General features: G+C 40.7%; 1 protein-coding gene across 1 annotated transcript; it reads right to left on the bottom strand.

Moving 5' to 3' along the window:
• Positions 1-1,661: 1,661 nt before the first annotated feature.
• LOC143339331 (uncharacterized) lies at positions 1,662-13,610 on the bottom strand. Its single transcript, XM_076760505.1, has 4 exons — positions 13,460-13,610; positions 3,007-3,109; positions 2,185-2,357; positions 1,662-1,729 (listed from the first exon to the last, which is right to left on the bottom strand). Exons 1-4 carry the CDS (start codon positions 13,608-13,610, stop codon positions 1,662-1,664), a joined length of 495 nt encoding a protein of 164 aa, XP_076616620.1.
• Between the last annotated feature and the right edge of the window lie 11,342 nt (positions 13,611-24,952).

Here is a 24,952-nt window from a genome sequence, read left to right as displayed (position 1 = left end):
AAGGTACATGCATTGGGTTCGCTGGTTGTGAAGAAAAGAGTTGGTGAACCATGGAGGAGGAGAAAATGGCAGTTTGTTTGGCTGCAGTGTCAGCCAACGCATTTCCACGTGTTACAGGATCAGACCCTGATTTATGTGCAGCACATTTGACAATTGTGAGTTGAGTTGGGAGCAAGATAGCCTCCAGCAAGTTAGCAACCAGAATGTGATGCTGAATAGGCTTCCCTGAGGAAGTTAGAAATCCTCTCATCTTCCACAACTGACCAAAGTCATGTGCAACACTAAATGCATACCTTGAATCAGTGTAGATAGTAGCAACTTTATCTTTGGCGAGATGGCAAGCTCTATTAAAAGCCCACAATTCTGCAGCCTGGGCTGAAGTACCATTAGGTAATGCTTGGGCTTCCAACACCTCCCAGTCATTCACCACTGCATAGCCTGTAAGAACTGTGCTATCCGTTGGTCTACAGGCTGAGCCATCAGTGTATAGAATCATATCAGTTTGGTATTGGTGTCTGCGGCAGGTCTGGTCTTGGGGATGTGCTAGTGTCAATCGCAGCAACACAATCATGCTCAACATCTTCATCGGTTAACGGAAGAAGAGTAGCTGGGTTCAAAGGTGGTGAGCGTGCTAAAGTAATGTGGGGGCTTGCAAGGATAATTGCGTCATTGCCTGAACGGTGCGACGCTGTCATATGCTGAGTAGCAGCCGTGTCCAAGATGTGCAAAGCCGCATGAGGGACATGAACAATGCAATCATGTGCCAGCACAATGGGGGCAGATTTTTCAATCATAGTTGCGACTGCGGCTACAGCTCGAAGGCAACCAACCATACCACAGATTACAGGTGACAGTCGTGACGAGTAGTACGCCACAGGTCGATAATGTGACCCATGTTTCTGTACCAGGATGCCCGTAGCAAAGCCATCCTTCTCATGGACATACAGATGAAAAGGCTGATGATAGTCTGGCAGACCTAAGACAGGAACAGTGGAAAGTGCATGTTTCAGATCATGAAAGGCCGTGCTCATATTCTCTGTCCACTGAACGGTGGGTGGAGCTGACTGCAGAGTGGCTGCTCTCAAAACAGAGTCCATAACTGCATAGTCATGAATCCAGTGTCTGCAATAGTTTGCCATCCCCAGAAACGAAAGCATCTCCTTCTTAGTCTTAGGTGGAGGCATATTATTCAGGGAAGTCACTCTCTGTGGTGACAACAGACGCTGTCCGTCCTTCAGAACATGCCCCAAGTATGTTACCTCCGGCAGGCAAAACTGCAGTTTAGCCAAGGAAGTTCTATGACCACACTCAGCGAGTCTCTTCAGGAGCAAGATGGAATCAGAGCGACAAGCCTCTCTTGATGGAGAAGCTACCAGTAAGTCATCAGCATACTGCAGGAGAGTGCTTCCCCCTGGCAACTCCAAATCTTCCAGATCACGCTTTACCACTGCAGCGTACTCCGTTGGAATGTAACCTTGCGCCAATGTTCGCCATGTGTATTGTTTACCCTTAAAGGTAAATGCAAACAAATACTGGCTATCTAGATGCAGTGGAATGGAAAAGAAAGCTGCACACAAATCCACAACTGTGGAATATTTTGAATCGGAAGGCAACAAAGCCAAAATCGAATTAGTGTCAGGAACTAGGGGGGCAATCGGTAGCTATCTTCCTTTCTTGTACGCGTTAAGGACTTTTCTGTATCTCTTGATGACCTCCTCAGGATGACGTGCTGAAACAGATAAAAATTTAGTTAAGTATAACAAACATACAAGTAGTGAATCGACACAGGGAACCACACACATAGAAGCAAAGTGGTTGCAAAAAGTAATGAAGATTACATGGGCACAGAGCAACTGAGAGAGAGCGAGAGAGAGAGAGAGAGAGAGAGAGAGAGAGAGACACAGACAGACAGACAGACGTTGTGATGTCTACATGCCTGACACACATGAGGGGAGCAGCCTTATTTCTTGTTTTTTTTTAATGTTTGTTTGTTTTTATTTATTGTCTGTATTGCTGTAATTTGCTTTGGCAACACTGTATTTTAACGGTCATGCTAATAAAGCGTTTTGAATTGAATTGAGAGATAGAGAGAGACAGACAGTCAGTCAGACAGACAGACAGACGTTGTCTACATGCCTGACACACATGAGGGCAGCCTTATTGCCTTCCTCTCTTTACACTTACCTCTCTGCTTGCCATGTTGCCTTTTTTTCTTCTCTTTTTTCTTCCTGTTCTTTTTCTTGTGACTCTGGTGGTGGTGCTTCTTTTTCTTCTTGCGTCTTTTCTTCGATTTCTTGTCTGAATCGGAAGAATCAGTTGATGAGGATGAGGAGCTGGATGAAGAGGATGAAGAGGAGCTGGATGAAGAGGATGAATATGGGGTAAGGTTACTGTAAGGTCTGTGGCGGAGGAGGTGGAGGTGCCACTGCTTGATGCCACTGTCACCATTAGAGCTAGTCCTTGCTGCTGGTTACCATGACAGCGCGATAAACACTGTTTGTGCTGCTGTGACACTGTGTTAAATTTCTACATTATACGGATTTGTTCGGTGATTTTACGAACATACAGCTCAGTAACTTTTCATTTTTAAAGTCTTCCCTCAGTTTATAAGCTATATTGCTCATAAATAGCCTTGCTAGGACAATAATTAGTTAAAACACGGCTCTTTTTACAGCCAAATCGATGTTATCTTCGACTCGATACATAATGCCTGTGACCTCATGACATAGTTTTGACAGTTATTTCACGCTTGTCAGATTCGTATTCATTCTGAAGAAAGCGTACATCCGTAAACTGCAATCCGTATTTGTAATTTAGTAAAGTTGTAACTTTATGATTTGTATTCTCACAGAGAAAAATACACTACGTAATCTATGCATGATTTGACTGAAACAAGAGTTTACAAAATTTTTAATTATGCACAAATATAGACTAATACACACACATTTTTAATACATGCACGATATTTTAAGTGTACACGCAGAAAACTTTTTACAGTAACGTTACCCCATTGATGAAGAGAAGTTGGATGGACTGGAGGATGAAGAGAAGGAAGATGCACCAGGAGACGAGTTGGCCAAGGAAGATGTGTCAATTGTCCCACCATTATCTGTATATACAACATAACAGAAAATACAATACCAAATGCATTACTAACTATGATGATACAAGTCAACTCACATACATTCTTATCAACATTTACATTTATTAAGACTTTCAGTTTCACTGATTCATCAAATCGTGATCTCATCAGTTGGACAGATGTGTCTGCTGTCAATCAATGCTACAGATATTATCTTCCAGGTATTAACTGTACATGTGTATTGTTTGGGTAATAACACGCTCATGCTCTGATGAAGGTCTTGTCACTGTGAAATGTTGGCATTTCTTCCACTCAACTGTATATATATTTTACAAAACACCCAAGTATCATTGTCAGGTGTGCAAACATGTGTTTCCAAGAAAGTGTTAGGCCTTCTTTGGTTTACGCTTCTGCGTCGCGGCGACGCCGTACCTACGGCGTACACCCTACGCCGTCACTGAGCATTCGTAGTTCTGCGTCGAGGGAACGCGTTGTTCCGCAATTCACCGCCAAGCCGCTAGGGGGGTGTGGCTGTGTCTTTGTATGGTTTCGGGGGCTCTTGCTGCCGCGAAGAGGAGTTGTAGAGGTGGTCGTACTTGCGTACCTCCTCGATAATTCTTTCTTCGGCTTGGTCCAGTTTTTCTTGTAGCTCTCACCACAGAAACTTTGAAAATGGCGGTGTTGTTGTGCTGCGACCATAGGGCTGCGACTGAACCGAAAATTACGTTCTGAACGGACCAATCACAGTCCTCGACGTTCACGTCACTACGCGTCGACGTTTTTGGAGGTGCGCGTCAGGCTACGGCGTAGGGTCCGCGCCGTACCTACGCCCACACCCCCCTAGCGGCTTGGCGGTGAATTGCGGAGCAACGCGTTCCCTCGACGCAGAACTACGAATGCTCAGTGACGGCGTAGGGTGTACGCCGTAGGTACGGCGTCACCGCGACGCCGAAGCCTAAACCAAGCTTTGACCAACTTGTTGGCAGAGGGAGTTTCTCTCCTTAGTCAGGTCACTGATTTTTTCTGTGAGTGTGTGCTGCTTCCTCTTGGCCTCACGGAGCTTAAGCTGCTTCTCCTTAAAATGTAAAAATGTTGTTGGAGCTACAGTTGCCTCAGTATCTGGAATGATAGGATAGAGAATTAAAAAAGCTCTAATCATAAAAGCCAGGTGAAGGTAAAATAAAATAATGAGCAGCTGGCTCTAGATATCTGCACTGGATCTCTGAATGAGTGAACGTAACGGTACAACTATCATCCATCACCAGTGAACATATGAATGGATATGTACAGACTATCTATCTATCTATCTATCTATATATATATAAGATATATATCGTACCGTGACATAACCTAAAAATATCAAGATATTTCAAAAAGGCCATATCGCCCAGCCCTATGTATATATATATATATATATATATATACATAGGGCTGGGCGATATATATATATATATATATACACATAGTATGGCATGCCGTTCAGGAAATTAATCTTTGAATACATTGAATCAAACTTTGAATATATTGAATGAACCATGAATATATGGAATGAAACCTTGAATATATTGAATGAAACTTGAATATATGGAATGAAACTTTGAATATATTGAATGAAACTTTGAATATATTGTGTGAAACCTTGAATATATTGAATGAACTTTGAATATATTGAATGAAACTTGAATATATTGAATGAACTTTGAATATATGGAATGAAACTTTGAATATATTGAATGAAACTTTGAATATATTGAATGAAACTTGAATATATTGAATGAAACTTTGAATATATTGAATGAAACTTTGAATAGATGGAATGAAGCTTTAATATGCTTCTACAAAATTGAGAATACTGAATGAAATCAAAAACCTAGTTTTGTCCTTTTCATCAAAGTGACAGCCTTCTCAACGCTGCCTTCTTTTGCAAAATGGCAACAGTTGAAATATTCCAATACTTTCTTCAACTGGAAAACTTTTTTGCAACTGGTTGTACTCCAATTGACACTAACAGTTTGGAAACTATTTCGCGTCACCTTGAGGATCATATCTCCATTGTTGCAGCATTCATAGTGCTTATGGGTAATAATGTTCAACAAAACATTGCTGAAAGAACATTATGCGTCATTCTGGAAGGAATTTACGAGTCTCTAAGGGAGATGTTGGTGGACATAACATCCCAGCAGGAGGTTGATGTACAAGCGCATGGCATGGGCACACATTCTGCATCTCAGAGAGGAAGGCCGAGGTAAGTAATGTTTAAATAAGTGTATCTACTTAGTACATGGTACAATAAAGATGATACAAACCTATTATGATTTATTATCACAGAAAAATTATTGTAGGCTTCAAAGTAATAAGACAATTTATTCACACTATGTGAATTAACACATTTGTTTTTAATTTTATTTTTTGTCTTTGAAGGTACAGCATACCTGCTGCTCAACTGATTCACATGCGGGATTTAGGATTTAGCTGGATGGCCATATCTCGAATGCTGTCGGTGAACATCCGAACACTGTACAACCACAGGACACAACTCGGTCTGGTGGACTATGGGAGTTTCACTGACATTTCAAATGTGAGTCTGGATCGACTTATCACTGAGATTCTCAGACAAACTCCCTCACTGGTCATTGACGCAATTCATAAAGATAAATGAAGGGATTTAGGAGGAAGAAAACTACACTGTGTATGTAAAATATACATGCAAATGTGAGATAATGCAAAAATGTTTAAAATGTTAGCATTTCAAGTCTATGTAAAATATACATGCAAATGTGAGATAATGCAAAAATGTTTAAAATGTTAGCATTTCAACGTTTTTTAAGACATTTTTTTGGGCTTTTTGCTTTTACTTGACAGGGCAGCTGTAGAGGAGACAGGAAAGGGGGTAGAGAGAGAGGGGAAGACACACAGCAAAGGGCCGCAGGCAGGAGTCGAACCTGCAGCCACTGCAGAGGACATGTAGATTTAGCAGACAGGGCACCCGCTCTATCCAACATTCTTATTAGGAAGGAGAAACAGTTGTACAGCAAAGTCAATGAAGTTACATTTTTATGTACATCCAGTGTTGTTTATTACAACAACAACAATAACAACAAGAACAATAATATTTTTTTCTTGTTTCAGGCATATTGACACAAACCACAAGTTAAATCCATGGGGATTTGTGTATCATGGAGCAGTTGATGGCTACAGTCGCTGCATCACCTACCTGAGATGTTGCACAGACAACCGAGCATCGACTGCCTTGCATCTTTTCCAGGGTGCTGTTGATGTATTTGGACTGCCACATCATGTCAGGGGTGATGCTGGTAGCGAAAACATTGACATTGCACGGTTCATGATTGAGAATCGAGGAACAAACAGAGGAAGTTTCATGGTTGGACGTAGTGTGCACAATCAAAGGATTGAAAGATTGTTGGCAGAAGTAAACAGAGTCGTCTCAGGATACTACAAGACATTTTCCTCTTTATGGAAAATTCCGGACTTTTGGACAGCACTGACCCTCTTCACATCACAGCTCTTCACCATGTTTATCAACCAAGAATAAACAGATCTGTGGATGAGTTTGTGAACCAGTGGAACAACCACAGCTTGAGGACAATGGAGAGTCGGTCCCCACTGCAACTGTGGACAATTGGAATGCTCCAGCTTCCTCAGCATCAAAGGCCACTCAATCGTGTGCCTGTGCAACCCCCTTATGATCACCAGTGGAATGTGGTGTTAAGGACCATCAACCCCTTCACCGATGATGGAAATCATGGAATTGAACTTTTTGTCAGAGCATGTGACCTTCTTAAGAGATAGTCTACTAGCTTGAGTAATTCAGTCATTATTGTGGTGTCATACATTGTCACATAGACTCTGTTATGTGTACAGGTCTTAGGGCCAAAGATTTGCTTATAATATACTTTTCTTTCATAACAAAATGTGATGTTATCACCATGTAGATATAGGCCATGCATGTTATATTCACTTGTGGATGAAGAATTGCTGGTCTGGGTCATATCAGAGGGTGGAGATAAATGACACATCATACAGTTGTCAACTTAAAAGTTCACAAGTGCACATTAGTAAATGTGGAACACAAAACCATGATTTGAAATGTGTCTTACAAAGCAACAAAAAATATTTCGACTTGCATTTCTTCATGCCTTACAGTTGTTCAAGTAAATACTGTCTCTAGGAAAAACAACATAACTGCAATTATTTTTGAAAAACAATCAAACAAACATCCTCATCGTAACTCAAGCTCGACAAGCCCTCCATAATATTACTTCTCACGCTCTTCCAAATCCTGGTGAATTGCGTATGGCAAAATCCATATCAGATTTGAACGTGGTGTATACTGCATGAACTGGAATGCGAAGAATGTTTTCACAAGTATTTGCCTGTGGAAATCGGGAATGGGTGATGAACTCAAGGCTTGGCTTTGGAGAGAAGTCAAGGGCTGGAACACTGTCACATCCAGTGAGGAAAACCAGAATATCCTCCAGAGAGACATCATTTTCAACTGTAAGACATGAAAAAGGAAAAAATTATATGATGGCTGCATCTACCAGCATTTTCATAAAGTCATTAAGTATTATACCACTGAAGTGATGCAAAACAATGTAAGACAGGTGAGTAGTTAAATTCCCCTAAATCAGCATTAGGCATTAGTTTTTTTTTTGTTTTTTTTTAATGACACAGTAATTTGAAAGGACAGCTCATAATACTATAGACTAGTGTTGTGTAAAACTATAAACTTCAATCATATACTTTATGTATTCATAAACTCTATGTGACCTAATGAAATATGTCATGTTAAAATCAGGTTTGGAATGCTTTAGAGCAGCCACTGTAGGTAGCCCTGGTAGCCCTAAAAACACCTGTGTTTTGGGCTGTGGGAAAGTACCTAAAGTTCCTAATAAGGTATAAACAATCAGGACACCCCTCATTAAACAAAAGCAGAGGATAAGCAGGTTCAAAAACACCCGACTGGCCTGAAATAAAACCAAATAGAATCAGTCCAAGTAAAAAAAAAAAATCTTAAAGACGGCCTGAACCTCCTCGAAGCAAAGGCCACAGAGGAGTAGGACAAACAAACAAAAAATAAATAGATAGGAAGTATAAGACCATAAGAAATCCAGGCTAATTTTGCTTAAAGTTTGCTGGATGCATAAAAAGCAATTACAACCAAGATATGATTATGGATGTACAATGTTTTATATGAAATCATGTTGCCAAAATGTATTTTAAATCTAACTAGAAGATATAGTTTATTAATTTCTTGAGGAGAAATACAACTTTTTTACTCTGTTGTTACAGAGAGATGTCAGAATGATGGTGGCTGTCTGTCCCATGGGATGAGAGGCTGCTCACTGCAGAGCCAATGACCTAGTCCAACTGCACCTCCCTGGACCTTTCAAGGCATGGCCTGCCTCACTCTGTCTTTGATTGGCTTATCCAGATATTATTACCCAAACTCTAACAACAGTTCCAGAGAAATGGAGCTGGAGTGGTCCAGCTCCACCTCTCTTCATCTCCATTGGCTCTGCAGTGAGCACCACCTGCAATGGATGGTCCCCCGAGCAGTTCAGGGTTCAGTGCCGTTGAGCAACAACGGGTACTTTGGCTGTACCCAGAGGGCGAACTGGAACCTCTCCAGCTACTAATCCACACTGAATATTTGGTCTGTGCTGGATTCAAACTGCTGACAAACACTACTGCTGCCCCAATTAATGTATTTCTAATTCATATAAACTGCCTTACATCGTGGAACGTCTCAATTAAAATAATCTTTTACCAATGTCAAACTGTTGTGGCTGTGATGCAGCCAGTTTATAGTTTAAGAATAATGTCTTGTTGAAACACCGTCCAATATGCCAAACTTACATTCAGCATCCTGAAGGTAGTCTTGCCAGAAAGCCAAGGTACGGCACTCTTCTTGGAAGGCATTACTCCCTCTTTCAGCATGAACGATCCGGAAGAGATTCTCTACATCAGTTGCAGTTAAACTCTTTCCAGTGTTTCCCACCAATTAAGGAGACTGTGGCAGCCCTCCACAGTCTCGTTTGGGCCTGCCACAGTCTCGTCCCCCCCCCCCCCCCACCCCCCCGCTTTCCACCCTCCTCCCCACCTAAAAAATAATAATAATAACCAGATCCGTCAGTCAGCCGATTACACAGCTGTAGCCTACTCTACTCTATAGCCCGCGAGCGAGAGTGCGAGGAGGGTGGAAAGCGGGGGGGTGGGGGGGGGGTGGGGACGAGACTGTGGCGGGCCCAAATGAGACTGTGGAGGGCCGCCACAGTCTCCTTAATTGGTGGGAAACACTGGAAAGAGTTTAACTGCAACTGATGTAGAGAACACATACGCACGCGCCAACAGGTCGCGTTCATAGACGGTCCTACTGTCTGCTGCATTTGGCGCGATCCGGCGACACCGCATCCATACAGTCTATGATCCATACATGACAGCAGGCCGGGACGGCATTTCAAGATTGTGTGAGGTAACTGTAACTTCTCTTTTGGGCAGGTATCAAGTTCGATAACGGAGCAGTGTCGGCCATGTTGCTGATCTCATTGCACCAGTCAGCTTCTAACATACCAAACAGAGTCTAACTTTCCGCTATCCCTGGTGCTGATTTCCCGGTAGCTAGCTACTTGTCCGCTATTTCTCCCTCTCCCGCTCGCGCTATTTCTCTCTCTCATCCCTCTGTCGTTTGTGCTCTCTCTCTACCCGTTTATAAAAATTAACATGAAATTAATTATTTAATATCTCTCGTCGGCGAGAAAGAAAAAGAAAAGAAAAAGAAAAGAGGGATCCGACAGCACTGAGTCAGTGCCACAGCCTTATCGGTGAAGAGGGGTGAGGTTATGGCTTAAAAGCTGTAGCGGAGCCGGCGGGGGGGCAGAGGGTGCGGCTGCCCCGGGCCCACGGTTATGAGGGGGCCCATCGCAAGGCTGATGCCGAAAAAACAAAAAGGGATAGTCGGTCTCTTACTGCTGTATTTGTAAAGACATAATTGTAAAAAAAAAAAAAAAAAAAAAAAAAAAACACGGGGAGAAAACAGTCTGAATCAGAGCGTTTCTGAAGATTAAGAGGACATGCCACCTCTCTTGCACTGTCTGGCGATCTCTCTCTCTCTCGCGCTCTCTCGCGCTCTCTCGCGCTCTCTCGCGCTCTCTCGCGCTCTCTCGCGCTCTCTCTCTCTCTCTCGCGCTCTCTCTCTCTCTCTCTCTCGCTGTGCGTGTGTGTGCATCTGACAGAAAGTTTTGTATGCTCTAAATGAATGAACGAGTGAGTGAATGAACAAATGAACAATTGATTGAATGAGTGAGTGAATGAATTAATGACTTTGTGTCATGGTTTTTTTTTTCAAGACTAAATTTGAAATATTCCTGATATGCCTTTGTATGTTCTTAAGGATGATACCAACCTGTTATGTTCATATACAGCAATTTATATTACATTCAGTGGTCTCAAAATGCCCTAAAGAGATACATCAGGCTTGAAAACGTACACACACACCCAACCCCGAGGGTCAGAGACCCTCCCACCACAGTCTCCTAAAATCCTGTGGGAAACACTGCTTTCCAGCCTTCACGAAAAGGCACTTCATCTGTTGAGGGTATCTCTGGAGAGCATCTAGGACACCTAGAGACATGAGGCCATCTCTGAACCTGTTAAAAAGGAAGTACGTAAGATATGAAAGGTAAGATATGAACCCTGGTCGCTGCCAAGTGTTCTTGACCTGAAGTGCCTGCTCTACTGACAGTCACACACAACAGGGCACCCCCACAATGAATTTCAAACAAAAAATATTACATACTTTGACTTGCATTGGTGCACTATATAATGAAACTCTACATCCATCATTAAAATTGTTTGTATAGAGTGGTAACATAGTTTCTATGGCAGCAACTATAAACATACCTTTCAAAAGGTGCACGGGTCCGCTGGAGCACATACCAGTGAGTCAAGTCCAAAGCAGTCTCTTGTTTGTTTTGCAGTGTTATGCGAACATTGTGACCTGCAAGACTGATCAAGCTGGCTGCCTGTGCCATTGTCCGGCCCTTTTTGAAGACACTCATACAAGAGTTCAGACAGGAAACATGGATTCTGTCCCCCATGGGCAATTGACATTGCTATAATCTGGCCAGCATTGAAGTATCCATTGTCTTTCATTGCTGTTATCAAATGAAATTAAACATCACATGTCAAATGGTTACATCAGAAATGTTCAGGCTGATTTAATCAGTAAATTTCAAAAAAGGCATTATAGATAAAAACATGAAATGTCTAACATTAATCTTACATCGTCAATCATTAATCATTATAAATCATTTCAGGTACAAAGTATTAGGTACGAAGAAATCCAATAGAGACCTCACTGAGAATTAATTTAATCATAAGTGCCTTTGGAGTTGCATGTGAGGACTTTGGCATCAGGTGGACCCTCAAAGATGCCAGTTTTGTCCTTGATTTCATGAAGACAGAGTCGGAAAAACTCCCGAGTAGGTCCTCCATTGTCCACGGCACCCTCAGATATTCCATAGTCATCAGTAAACTTGACATCTACCTTCTTCTCAGGTGAAAAGTTGGATCTTCCCATGGCTCTGGATGCTCCATCCCACACACTTCTTCTTATGATATTGAAGCGCACAGTGCTGTCATCATTGACTTTAGATGAAATCTGCTCCATTATTCTCTCTAAAGTCATCTTTAAATCACTAGAACAATAATAAACAATAAAACAGTCATTGTCAGTGTCAAGGGCAATAACTCAAGTACTGAATTATAATCCAACATCCACAAATTGTTATTACAGTAATATTGATTAAAATCAATTTTCCATGTGATGAGGTGGAGGGATTAAGGAATTATAGGGATTTACTTTTTTCTTGCTTTTCCAGAAGTACTTGACCTACTGATATATTGCACATAAAATGCAAAGACCATGAGAACAATTTACCCCTCTTTGTCCAAAGAGGCACTGAAACCACTTAATCACACACACCTTCCCCCTTCACACCTTGTGTTAAAATGCACTTTTTGTGATCAGATTGCATCAGATTGTGCTTCACCTCATTAAAGTACATGCAACAACTCTGCAGGTGGAAATACGTTGTAAAATAAATAATAATAATAATAATAATAATAATAATAATAATAATAATAATAATAAATAAATGTGTAGATGTATGAGGTCAAGTGCTATCTGACTGCAATCTGATGACAAAAAAATACCACATTTTAATATCAGGTGTACAGTATAGGGGGCCATACATACACATGAAAAATAATGCATGTTATGGCACAGGTAATCTCCATTCAGGCAAGTTTTACACCATTTAAAAAATAGGTCTATTATATATTTTGACAAAATATTCACAGAAATGACTGGATAACAGAAAAAGGACAGTAGAGGCTACAGCTTGCTTTTTGCTACTTCTCTCTAGGCTAGAAAATAAGTTATTGTTATCATGGACTACAACACTTACATTTTATATAATATCTTATACTGACCTCTCACTTGCGCTGGAATCTAAAGACCTGGAAATGGCTTCCTGGAGATCAGGGTCATCAGAGAAGTACTCTTCCTCAAATAAGCCAAGATATGTGCTACAAAATAAAACAAGAATATTTTATAATTAAGGTACAAATATGATGTATGTTCACACAGACAGTTGTATTACCACTGTGCAAAGAACTTCCTTAATGGTTTAATTACTTGAATTTTCGTGAATGGACAGTGCAGTATTTAAAAGTGTAATATATGCCATTTGACTGCTGCCTTTTGTAAACTAACATGAAGAGGACAGAGTGGGTATTGCTAGGATTAGGCAGTGGCTGCACATCATTTAAAGAGCTCTCAGCCAGCGCATATGGCAACACAATCAGCCAAGGGGTTGTTGAGTATATTTGTGTTTATGTAACCACTATGAAACAATCAGCAAATAACGTTACATTTCTCTGTTTCACCAGTTTTCACCAGCCACTGCACACTGCTCACTCTAATTGTTCACTCTCTATGTCACTCTACCACTGCTGTTTTATCCTCTCTCTTTCTCTCTGATGCCCCACTCATTGAAGTGGTGATAACGGTGTGTAACTTATAAAGGCGGCTGATACAAACACAAATGAATTAGAATGGACCCATGGACTTGCTTGCACTACCGTACACCCATCCGTGGGCCAGCAAAAGTTTTATTTGTTTGTCAAAGAGGTTCAGATCAAAACAAATCCAGAGGGACTTTCTTCTCTGTTCAGGACACCATGACTCCATAAAATCTATATGTAGCAAATAGTTATTTTCTGAAAATACTGTATGAAAAGAGATGAAAAATTTAGAAAAGATGGACCTGTAGGATGTGCTGGATGAACTACTGCCAGATGCACTGGGTTGAGTGGGGCCATGGGACACACTGGAGGTCTTCTTCTCCACGATGCAGTGCCTGTTACTGCCAGCATTGGCAGTAGGGCCAACTGACAAACCATGACTGTTGGCAGGAGAGATGGCAGGAGTTCCACTGGACATGGTGAGAGTCTCATCAATAACTATGACATCCGCAGTAGTGGACATGAGGGTGTCAGCTGGGATAGAAGGTGCATCAGTGCAAATATCTTGGGTAGCAAAACACCACAGAACTTTGCCACCACTGGACAAGGAAGGGGTATGAATGGAGAGGGAATGGGCCTCAGAGGTGGAGACGTCTGGAACAATTCCTTTGGAAACATCAGGCGTACTACCAATGGCTGTAACTGTAACATGGAAAATTAACTTTTGAGTAACATTTAACTTATATGAACATCAGGACACATTTACACATTTAAGGCTTGTACAATACAAGTATTATGTGGTAGATTTTTAAAAAGTGCAATTTATTTTTTTTCTGCACAAAATATCACTTAAAATAAATCTGATTTTTAGAAAAAGACCTAACATAAGATGTAATACTTAACACATTTGTCAGTGTCAGATAGTTCTGCCAAACCAAGGTCATTCGTAAAGCTGCTTTCTCCATCAGAACATGACTGTCAATGCAAACAGATGAATACAATAACTTTTATGGGTCCAATAGACTATACTAACAACAAATCATTGTAACAGACTTTTGTATTATTTCAGAGCATACTACAAGTAACTGTTTAAATCAAGTGTAAAATACAGTATTGCCTTTGTGACTGCCACTTTCATTAACATGTATTGAAATCGTGAGTACTACTTACAGATTCTTTTTCCCCACTTAAAATGATTTTGTCAGGCCTGACATAAATGGACTTTTGATGAAAAAGTTTTTTCACAAGGTCTCCATTCAGACTTTGTGTGGGGGGTAGGGATGGCTCAACTAGTTTGTTGTAGCATGGCAGCACGATCTGCAACCTAAGGGAAGGAAAAACATGAAACTTCTATTGAAGATGAAATGAGCAGATTAAACAAGAATTTAACTTTGATGAAATAAGTATTGATGCGCAGCCACAGGTGGTCATTGCTGGTCATTGCAGGAACATATAGAGATATCTCAAGTAAAAAATCACGGCCGCACATTGACTGGACTTGCAAGTCTGGTCAGTGTGCATGTGTTGAAGATAGACAGGAAAAGGGGGAGAGAGAGACAACGGATGACATGCAGCAAAGAGCCCAGGCTGTACTCAAACCCCGGGTGTTGTGGGAAGGACTTGGCCTTCAGTACATGGGGTGAGCTGCCAGGACACCTCAGTTCAGTATAACTTAAATGGAATTGTTATTAGCTATTTACAACCATAATGTATTGACATGAAATGTGTGTGTGCATCGTGTTATATATCCCAGTAAGCCTGTTGGAAATCAGCAGCAGCAAAAGGGAATGTAAAATATATTATTTTAATTCATAACACACAAGCACTAAAAATTAAGCTTTCATAGTATAGCATGTCATGGTATTCTTGCAAATATCCAATGAAAAGAGGTAACAAATATGACAAAACAATTCCAAAACTTACCTGCATCCCTCCACAGCTGGCTGGAAGGCTGCTGTTATTGCCTGCATCACTGTGGCACTGTCCCAGTCACAGCCAAATTCCAGGGCAGACTTAATGTGGCCATTTTCAAACAGCCAAGCTTTTTTGGCACGCCTTGGCACTTGCACAGTTTTGTGGTCTGGGAGAAGAATTACCTCTTTGACAAAGGACTGAGCCCCAGAACGCGAATTACCTTGTGCCTGAAACCTAGAAACATAACAAAATATATAACTATATATAGAACAGGCAGTGTTAACAGTGAATTTATTTTACACTGTATTCATTCATATATTCTGTTGTTGATAGACAACATTTGATTTTTATATACCATTAAACTATGTTACAGAGATTAATACATCAGTAGCCTAATGCAGTTTTTTAATCCCATGGTAATTATCTCTGTCAAGCAGATTTTGTCTGCAGTCCGCTGTTTGTGTAACGTGCACAAGGCTATGGCGCCGATCATCAGATACGTTCAATACTAAACTAAATATTAAGCCTTCATTAGTCTATGAATGTGGGTGATTCTTACTGCATCTAAAAAATATATGAAGAGTTTCTGATACAGCTGCAGATACAGGAGATAAATCTGCAGTCCCGGAGAAGTGCCGCGTCAGAGCGCAGTGCCATTACGCACGGCCATTCATTATATTTTACCTTCATTAAATCACCTGAAAACGATACCAGGATGCTACTATATAACCGTACAGACCTCTACACACAGCAGAGTCTTCCGTTAATAGCTCTGCTTTTTTTTTTATGAAGAAGACGCCCTGGTACCGGGGCTCATCATAGCTTCTTTTCACACTTCTCTGTCCACAAAGCAACACACACACACTACTCCGCCTGTTGTAAAAATGTTGATATGTGTATAAAAATGTATGTAATATATTTGTTTAACGTGCCTTTTAGCATCAACCTCGCGATTAAACGGCTATTGTCAGAAATAGACTTTAAGTGTAAATAAACAGGTCGTCCAAGACATGAGCCTGCACAGAGCAGGCGCATTTATTACACCTTTACATGCCTGGTGGAGATCTGCACTAAGTTTTAAATAAAGCCTAGCTATCAGCTTACCTCCTGTGTCTTGGGCCCCTCTTTGTGTATGGGCGAAGATTGTACACAGGGGCTGTGGGGCACTCCTGGGGGATGGAAGGCATGAGGTTGGCCTGGGCTGCCTGGCCTGTTGGAGGTCTGCCACGATTAAAAAGTGACCGAACTTCTTCATCAGAAGTGGTTGTCCGGTGTTGGGTAGGCCTACGGATATCTGGATTTTGGCACCCATTTGCTAATGAGTTTATCATGTCCTCGTTGCATAAAATTGCAGCAACGAGGTCCCGTGCTGACTGACTCATGTCACGTTTTGCTGCAGCAGCATCCACACATTACACGATACTAATTACAAGATGGCAGCAGTGTCTTGTTGACGTCAGTCAAGTTTCATTCAATATATTCAAGTTTCATTCAATATATTCAAAGTTTCATTCAATATATTCAAAGTTTCATTCAATATATTCAAGTTTCATTTAATATATATTCAAGTTTCATTCAATATATTCAAGTTTCATTCAATATATTCAAAGTTTCATTCAATATATTCAAGGTTTCATTCCATATATTCATGGTTCATTCAATATATTCAAAGTTTGATTCAATATATTCACAGCTTGATTCAATATATTCACAGTTTGATTCAATATATTCAAAGATTAATTTCCTGAACGGCATGCCATAACATAGGGCTATATATATACATATATATATATGTAACCTATTTTTAGGTTATGTCACGGTACGATATATATCTTCATATTTTGCCTAAGGATTGAATTAAAGTTGAATTAAAGTTTTGATGCATACAATCACACCAGTATGATGATTCTTGTTTTACTATTTTACAGCCAATTATAGACCAGTCTGGTGAATTCAGAAAATGACATCACATTACTCTAATAGCTTTCAAAACCAAGAAAAGACAACTATTATGCCATATAACAATATCGCTTTATTGCTCAGCCCTTTTATGTATTTGACAGCTATAACATTCAATCAACATTGATTAATACTTTGTATGCACCCTGTGTTGCACACACGCGTGCGCGCAGACACACAAAATTAATCATTGGACACTTCACTAATCTGGTTTAATTTACTGTTTAATAAAGCCGATGTGTCTACGGGTCTGAAGCAGACCAGGGTGGCTACTGGATTAGCCTCGGGCTAACCCTCGGCCTAAACGGACTTTGATAACACGCAGTCTTGCTTACCGTCACCGTTGTTGTCCATGTGCACAGCATCGTCCACAGGTGTAGTTTTCTTTTTACTGAAAGTACCCGCTGTTGACTTCTTTCTCTTTCTCCCGACAGTACCTGAATTTATCTCAGTATTTTGCGCATTGCCGCTGGGAACACTGGTATCGAACATTTTACCTGACCATGTATTCATTCTTGGAAATCAATGCTAATGCGACCTGCCCATCAAGAATTTGCTGAGTAAGTGAAGGATGGGCGTGTCTGGCTAGGTTGTCACCGGTTGTCACTCACCATGTACAGTGGTGATGCGAGGTGATTGACAAGTTGCAACCAGCCAATATGATGGAGGAGGCCGGATGGCTCCTCCTCCAGCCCGTGAATACAATCATGATTGGCTTGTTTCACCCTCATCACCCCCGACCTATAATTCGTAGTAATCTGGCGGGAGCTCAGAGGAAAATGATTCAAGATGAAATTCAAGGAATCAGTTTGTGTGGACAACTATGCATGGTAAGTTTTATTTTTATTGCATGAAATGAAATTTATTTAATTGTGAGCTATTAAGAGTACCCAATATATCTTAATTCAGGTTAACATTAATTTCTAGAAATACATGACTATACACTACACTACTTAATACTAATCTACAAGATCACAACACGTCAAAACGTTGTGAGCTTATAGATCTGTTATTTTCAGAAAAAAATACTGAAAAAAAAATTCAACACTTTTGAAACATTTTAACACACATTTTATGGGGGTTCCTGACACAAAATATTTTCAGATAGGGTCCATGGCCAAATACAAATTAATTTGGGGGTCCTTGACATGAAAATGTTTGAGAATCTCTGCTGTAGGCACTACCCTGGCCTGTGTCATTCTTATCTTTATTTGTATATCTTCAGGGTTTGCAAACACCATAACCACAGAGGGAGGAAACTGAAGAGGTCAATTAGACACAAATCTATATTCAGCAAGTCAAAGGTCTCCCTCTTCAACTGGATGCGCTTTGTGTACAGGTACGCTATGGCATAGGTATATGATTTTAGTCTGTCTGTCTATGATGAAAAGTGTTCAATGATTCAATAGAAATACTGTATAACTATGCTGTCATAAACAATAACTGGAGACTATGTAGTAAAGCTTGTGATTATTATGTTATGGAGCATCTCTAGACTCATGATGATAACAGGTGCTTGGAGTTATTTCACTTTTGTGATTTATTTTGCTAAAAGGTATAATTTACAGCTTGAATTCTTTACAGTTTAATTATGGAAATATGTTTAATTGCTGTTACTTATGGGATGCTGTGTTGGTCAGCATTAGGCCTGATGGAGCAACATGAGTGTCTGACCCTGCCTCTTGAAGCTCAATGGCAATTGGCTATTTTAATCTATAGGCTCTGGCAATTAATATTAGAAATAGGATTTTACAAATACCCTATTAGTCCCAAATGTATTGATAGAGCTCTGTAGAAAATACCACAAAACACATTTTCCATCATTATTGCTGTTTTTGTCTACACAGTAGTGGACAATTGTCATATCATGGGGTGCAGTAGATGCAAACTTTGCGTATCAAACCAAAAAGATCAAAAGAACTGTGGTATAATTATTTGCCTTGTTCTATCAGATTTGCACAAGGCCTGCGTCTACGTCAAGTAGACATGATCAATGATGACATCTCTGGAAGCTCACAACCCTGTCCAAGATGGCTCAAAAGCTGCGAGATGTGTGCACTACTGCAATGGACAGATATCAGCAAGCAAGAGGCCAGTACATTGGGGGGGCGGCAGCAGTTTGTCACCGTTGATGAGAGCCACTTCAGACACAAAAGAAAGGCAAGCAGCAAGCACTATTATCAAGATAGTAATGCACCTTACCATTGAATGACAGATTATTCATTTTGTTTAAAGAAGAATGATTCCTAATATTTTATGTTTTCAACAGTATGGACAGGGACAAATGGCTGGTGGCTGGAAGAGGAAGAAGTGGGTGTTCGGGATGCTAGGTGTAAACCGGAGAGGGGGAAGACATGCAAAGCCTGTTCTTCGCTTAGTCGAGAGAAGAAGAAGGAGAGATCTGGTGCCACTTATAGCTCACCATGTTAAAGTGGGGTCTACAATAATAAGTGATGAGTGGCGGGCTTATCGCAATGCTTTCCCTCAGCTAGGTTACACCCATTTCACTGTCAATCACAGTGTGTCATATGTCGATGCCCAAACAGGTGCGCATACTCAGCACATAGAGAGGGCCTGGAGAACGGTTAAGGAAAATGTGTGGAGACTCAGGGGGAATCGTACAGAGGAGTTACTGGTAGACCATCTCAGAGTTATTGATTGGTATGAGTGGCTTGCCCGTAAGCATCGCAAAGGGCCATTAGGACGGATAATCCATGACATTGCTGTGATGTATGGACATTAAATGTCCCTCTGACATTAAATGGTATGAGTGGCTTGCCCGTAAGCATCGCAAAGGGCCATTAGGACAGATAATCCATGACATTGCTGTGATGTATGGACATTAAATGTCCATCTGAAATTCTGTTAATTCAGTGTTTAGTACAAAAAGTGACCAAACCTCATGGGTTTGTATACTGTTGTATACTGCTGTTCTGCCATGTGATGGCTCAGTATGTGTGTTTCTATACATTAAACACAATGTTCAACATTTCATCTGTGGTGTGTCTTTGGTAAAATACAGTACACAGAAAAGCCTATGGGTGGAGGTATAGTTATAAATCATTGACATACAGTTAACAAGTCATTTATAACTCATTAACTAACAGTTAATTTATGGTCTATTAACTATCTATAAGGCATCGTTATAAATCCATAACAAACTATTAACAAACGCTTAACAAGTCATTAATAACTCATTAATTAACAGTTTACAAATGATCTATTAACTAGTTATAACGGATAGTTAGTATAAAATGTTACCAAAGCAAGTTGTTCAGTTAAATAAACCATGTAGAGATCATTACAGAGACTTGTTATCTGCTGTGACTGAGAGAGAGAGACTCTGGCATCGCTGCTCTCTTCAGTTGACACTGAGCCATCATTTCCCCTACACGTTTTGGTTCACAGCCAGGTGACACTGCAACAACAACATGTGGAACTGAATTGTCACCTTTGAACATTCTGCTCTGTGGATGAGATAACTGAACAGACAAAGCACACCCTTGTGGACCCACAAACAAAATCTGCTCATACTTAAGCCAATCCTGTGTATTCAAATGCGTATCAGCCACTTGCTTGTAAGCAACTGAGGGGTTGAATGCTGCTGTACAATGACACTGTAACAGGCCTCATTGCAGACATCAATGACGCACATGCAGGTGACATTTTAGCAATGCACTGAATGTTTGACACAGTAAAAGTAGACACCATGTCAAAACCTGGTAATGTCCAGCATATATATTGCAAGAATTGAACTGCCTGTATGGCTCTGTCATCTGGAATAGTTAACCATAATCCATCTGGAGTACACCAAATAACAGCATGTAGTTTGCATAGCATCTTGACCCATTAATTGGGCTCTTCTCAGAAATCAGAAAAAAATGTTGAATCTCTGAACCTTCAATTATTACATCTGATCTTGTGGACATTGGCTCTGTAGTGGAAATACCAGCAACACCTACAGTGGTGACATAACTAGAAGTTGGAGTACACACCTGCTCATCAGCCCTGACAGTTGGAATAGTAGCTCCACTATCAACCAGAATATCAACTGTGGTCCCATTAACTTCAACCGACATAATGGGATCTTGTGACGGATTATTAGGAAGCCTAATTGTAGCTGCTTGTAATTTAGGATGTTGTTGAGCTGATCCATTTTCCTCATGGCTCCCCTATGCTTGATAGGCCTGATTGTGTGGTGTGTGTTGAATTTCATGTGGCCGCGGAGGGGGTGGTGGTAACCCTGGATGAGCACCATATGAACTGTAGCCATGATTCATGTTGGGATAGTTTGTGTAGTGATGAGGTGGCGCTCTACATTCTCGTGCCCAGTGACCAAATTTGCCACAGTTGCGGCACTTCCCTCTTTTCTGTTTATTGTCCTGTTTAAAAGAAGGCTGCTCACAACCTTTTTGATGCTTATCATCACCATTTGCATGTTGAAGCTGTAGGGGAATTACCTCTAAATTAATGTTGCATTCGTTAATAAAAGCCAGGCGCCAACCTTCCTCAGCTAAGAAGGATTTTGTATATCATATCTTGTAATGCTGATGTAGTGAACGAATGAACCAACAGTAGATCAGTCTGATAATCTAAGGCGTAAACTCTCAGTACAGGGATTGCTTATATCCAGCTCAAAAGGACACCGTCTGACAACGACTTGTATGCAAATGATTATTTATTAAACACAAAAAGTGAAATGAATATGAATCATGGATATGCGATTATATGGATGAGGTAGATTAACACAAACACTGCACAGAAGAACTTATGGCGAGAGAACGGTAAAATGAGTTTGGCGATAGTGAGAAGTAGGCGGTTTTTTTAAAGGGGAAAGGGGGACGCGAATATGAAGTTAATTTGTTGAATGAACAATTTAGAGAATTTAAACAAATTGACAATATCTCAACCTCATGGGCCAACTCTTATTCAAAACCGCTTAAGTATGCCTACTTTGTCAGCGACGTTCCTAGATGTCTGCCCCAAACTGACACGAAGAGGCTCCGCGTCGTCGTCCGTCACTCTGATCTGCACAGCGGTCTGCCGGACGAATCAAGCGAACCGCTGTTGAGAGCCGGTGTTGGACAGGGATGTCTCGGGAGCTGAGGGTCTTCGGTGTTGGTTACAGACAGGTAACGGCTTCCGATGGTTATTTAACCTGGACCAGCGGGTCAGCAGCAGGCTGCAGGTCTTCGGTGCGGTCAGTTAGTTGTTGGCCGTTTGGCAAGGCTTTTGATTACTAATAATAAGATTGAGAAACTCTTCAATGGCTGGTTGAAAATGTCTTCAAAACTATTATTACGTGACTAGACTTTAACAACAAAAATAGGAATTATGCGGCTTGGCGTGGCGAGCAAAAATGAAAGTTTCACGAAGAAGATTAGAAAAGTGCGTTTTCTGCAGAATTAAATCAGGCCACTCTGTGTAGTTGTGAGCAGCAACAAAAAGATTGAGAAAACGACAGAGCGAAAAAAATACTTGAAAACTAAAGACAAAGAACTTAACACAAACTAAAACAGAACTAAAACTAAAACAGAACTAGATGAAGGAAAAACTGAAGACAAAACTAAAGTCTGTTGCGCGCGACTAACGTTATCATCGCTCCAGGGCGTGTCTAATCAATAGGTCGTCACGCATGTGGGATGGTTCGCAGACACGCAACGTGATTTCATTTCACAGAGCAAGAATTAATTAATGATTCATACGAGGGCTCATCTGCTTCTCACTATGGTCAATCGAATATATTTTAAATGATCAATTTTCAATGGCACTTCAACAACAACATGCGTGTTCACTACATGTGTTAGACAATTCTTATGAATAACGACAACATTCAACAATAAACATGGTAACATCTCCTAATACTAATCCTAATAAACATGATGACTAAGGGTATAACTACTTTAATATGATGAAGGAATAAAGAAGGGCAGACTATATTTGCCGAAATGATTATCGCTATTATGGTTACTTATTAATAAATGTCTCCCGCTAAGCACATTCAACCTAACTGCTATGAACCTCTAGATGGCAGTATGGTTACATGGTAGAAATTCAGAGAAAACCTTTGAAATAGTTAAATTCACAGTTTCATCATTCTGTAAGTTAGAAACACCAGGAAAACATTATTATTGTGCAGATCACGAGCTTAGCAATGTAATAACATCTACGGTTAAATCAAACATAGAGATTTGGTTAATTTGGTAGGTTAAGCAAAAAGGCACACAGAGATACAGAACAGTTTGCTTCAGGAATGTTTAATTTACAACCCATCAGCATTATCTGATTTCAAGATTCCTTTGAGGCATGGCATTCGTCCATCCAGGCAGTTTTATTGTCCTTAACTCCCATGGGTTATCAAAAAAGAGTTAGCAACTCCATGAGAACATCTTGAGCAGATGTAAATTTGAAAGGAAGGTGTTATCAGTGACTCTTGTTGCCCTGAAAGAATGTGAAAAGTTGTTCTACAATCAGACATCTTGTCTCTGTCTGGGTTCACACCTTCCTGTGAACCTTCCAGATGGTCAATAACTCTTAAAAGTCTGATTGTTTTATCACTACACTTCTCCTGAGAAATGGAAAGAGGGGAGAAGAGGGTCAGCTACAGACCAGTTCTGCTACAAAGCATTTGTTTGGCATTTGATGCTGTGCCACCTTGGGAGAAAACTTGATTTCTGTATAAGCCCATTCTCTTGCTCATTGTCTCCTTCCAACTTTTAGACTGCCAATCAGGAACTGCCATTTTGTAACATGATGCAATATGTGGTTTTACATTTTGCATAAGGGTTTGAATAGCGAAAAGATCATTGTTTTCACGTTTGATTCCAGCATGAGTATCCCATGCTTTAATAAATCTCTGTATAAATTCTGGTAAGGCTCTTTGTTTCCTTGCGCACACTGGGCAACTTGTAAAAAATCGCTGCGAGACTGTACACATGCAACAATTGCAGTTTTAGCATCTTCAGCTAACCAATCATGCAATTGGAGCTGTTAATACTAGCTCTGTCCCTTTTGTTTTTCTGTCTATGGATCTAGTCACTATTGGGGTGCGTTTCATGTGTTTACCATGCTGCTCTTTTGTCTTCCATGAACTAACATTGCTCCCCTCTCTGTGTCTGTGTGTTCCGTAACTGCATGAGATGACATCTCTCTCTGTCGATGTGTGTCTGCGAATGGCACCTCCTCCTTGGAGGTGTCTGTTTCTAACTCTGAGTCAGTTAGTGTTCTGCTATCACCCTGTGCAGAGCTCTGACCCTGAGCTCCTTCCTCTTCTTGCTCAACTCTATGTACTTGAGCAGCTAACTGTGCCTCAGCTGCTTGCTGTCTTCCCTCAGCTTGTCGTCTCTGGACTATATCAGCTGCAGCATGTATAAGAAAATCATCATCTGTTGCCCTTTTGTCTATCCCTGATCCACTAAGTAATTTGGGATACAGCGAAGTCGTATTTGTGTCACTACTCACATTCCTGGAGCACATATCATTCCTACCTGATTGAATTGGAACTGGTAGATGAGCCTCACTCAGTACTGTCAACAAGTTGTCTGAGGTGGGTTTGCCTTGACGCCTCGCCCAACCATACATTATTGATTTCACACTTGCAGCAATGTCATTCTGGTGTCGGTCTTTAATTTTTTTTTTATTTCTGCAGCTCTAGCTCTACCTCTTGCCACACTCTCAAACAGTCCCTCATGTATCTGTAATCCCATCTTGGATTTCCTTTGCAGTCATCCATCATTAATTCAGCTAGTCGCAGCTTGCGTTCCTCAAAAGAACCTTCATACGGCCATTCACCCTTTGTCCATTCACACATGAGTGCAGTGAAAGGCATTGCATGGTGCCATTTTCTCTGTCTTCCTACTAGTCCAGCAGCTGATCTTGGAGAGAACATAGCCTTGTGTGAAGATGTCTTATTTTGTGAATTATCTTGTGTTTGCCTATCAGTGGACT

Source organism: Chaetodon auriga, chromosome 20 (assembly GCF_051107435.1).
Source record: "Chaetodon auriga isolate fChaAug3 chromosome 20, fChaAug3.hap1, whole genome shotgun sequence".
NCBI lineage: Eukaryota > Metazoa > Chordata > Actinopteri > Chaetodontiformes > Chaetodontidae > Chaetodon > Chaetodon auriga.
The sequence above is the reverse complement of the archived record's forward strand: the minus strand, read 5'-3'. Positions and strand labels throughout refer to the sequence as shown.

Excerpts from the sequence above, each read along its gene's own strand:
- LOC143339331 (XM_076760505.1), bottom strand. The coding sequence starts at position 13,610 with ATGTCCAGTGGAACTCCTGCCATCTCTCCTGCCAACAGTCATGGTTTG. Across the intron at positions 3,110-13,459 it reads TCAACCCAGTGCATCTGGCA|ATAATGGTGGGACAATTGAC; the intron begins GTAGTTCATCCA and ends TTGTATATACAG. Across the intron at positions 1,730-2,184 it reads GCAACATGGCAAGCAGAGAG|CACGTCATCCTGAGGAGGTC; the intron begins GTAAGTGTAAAG and ends TATCTGTTTCAG.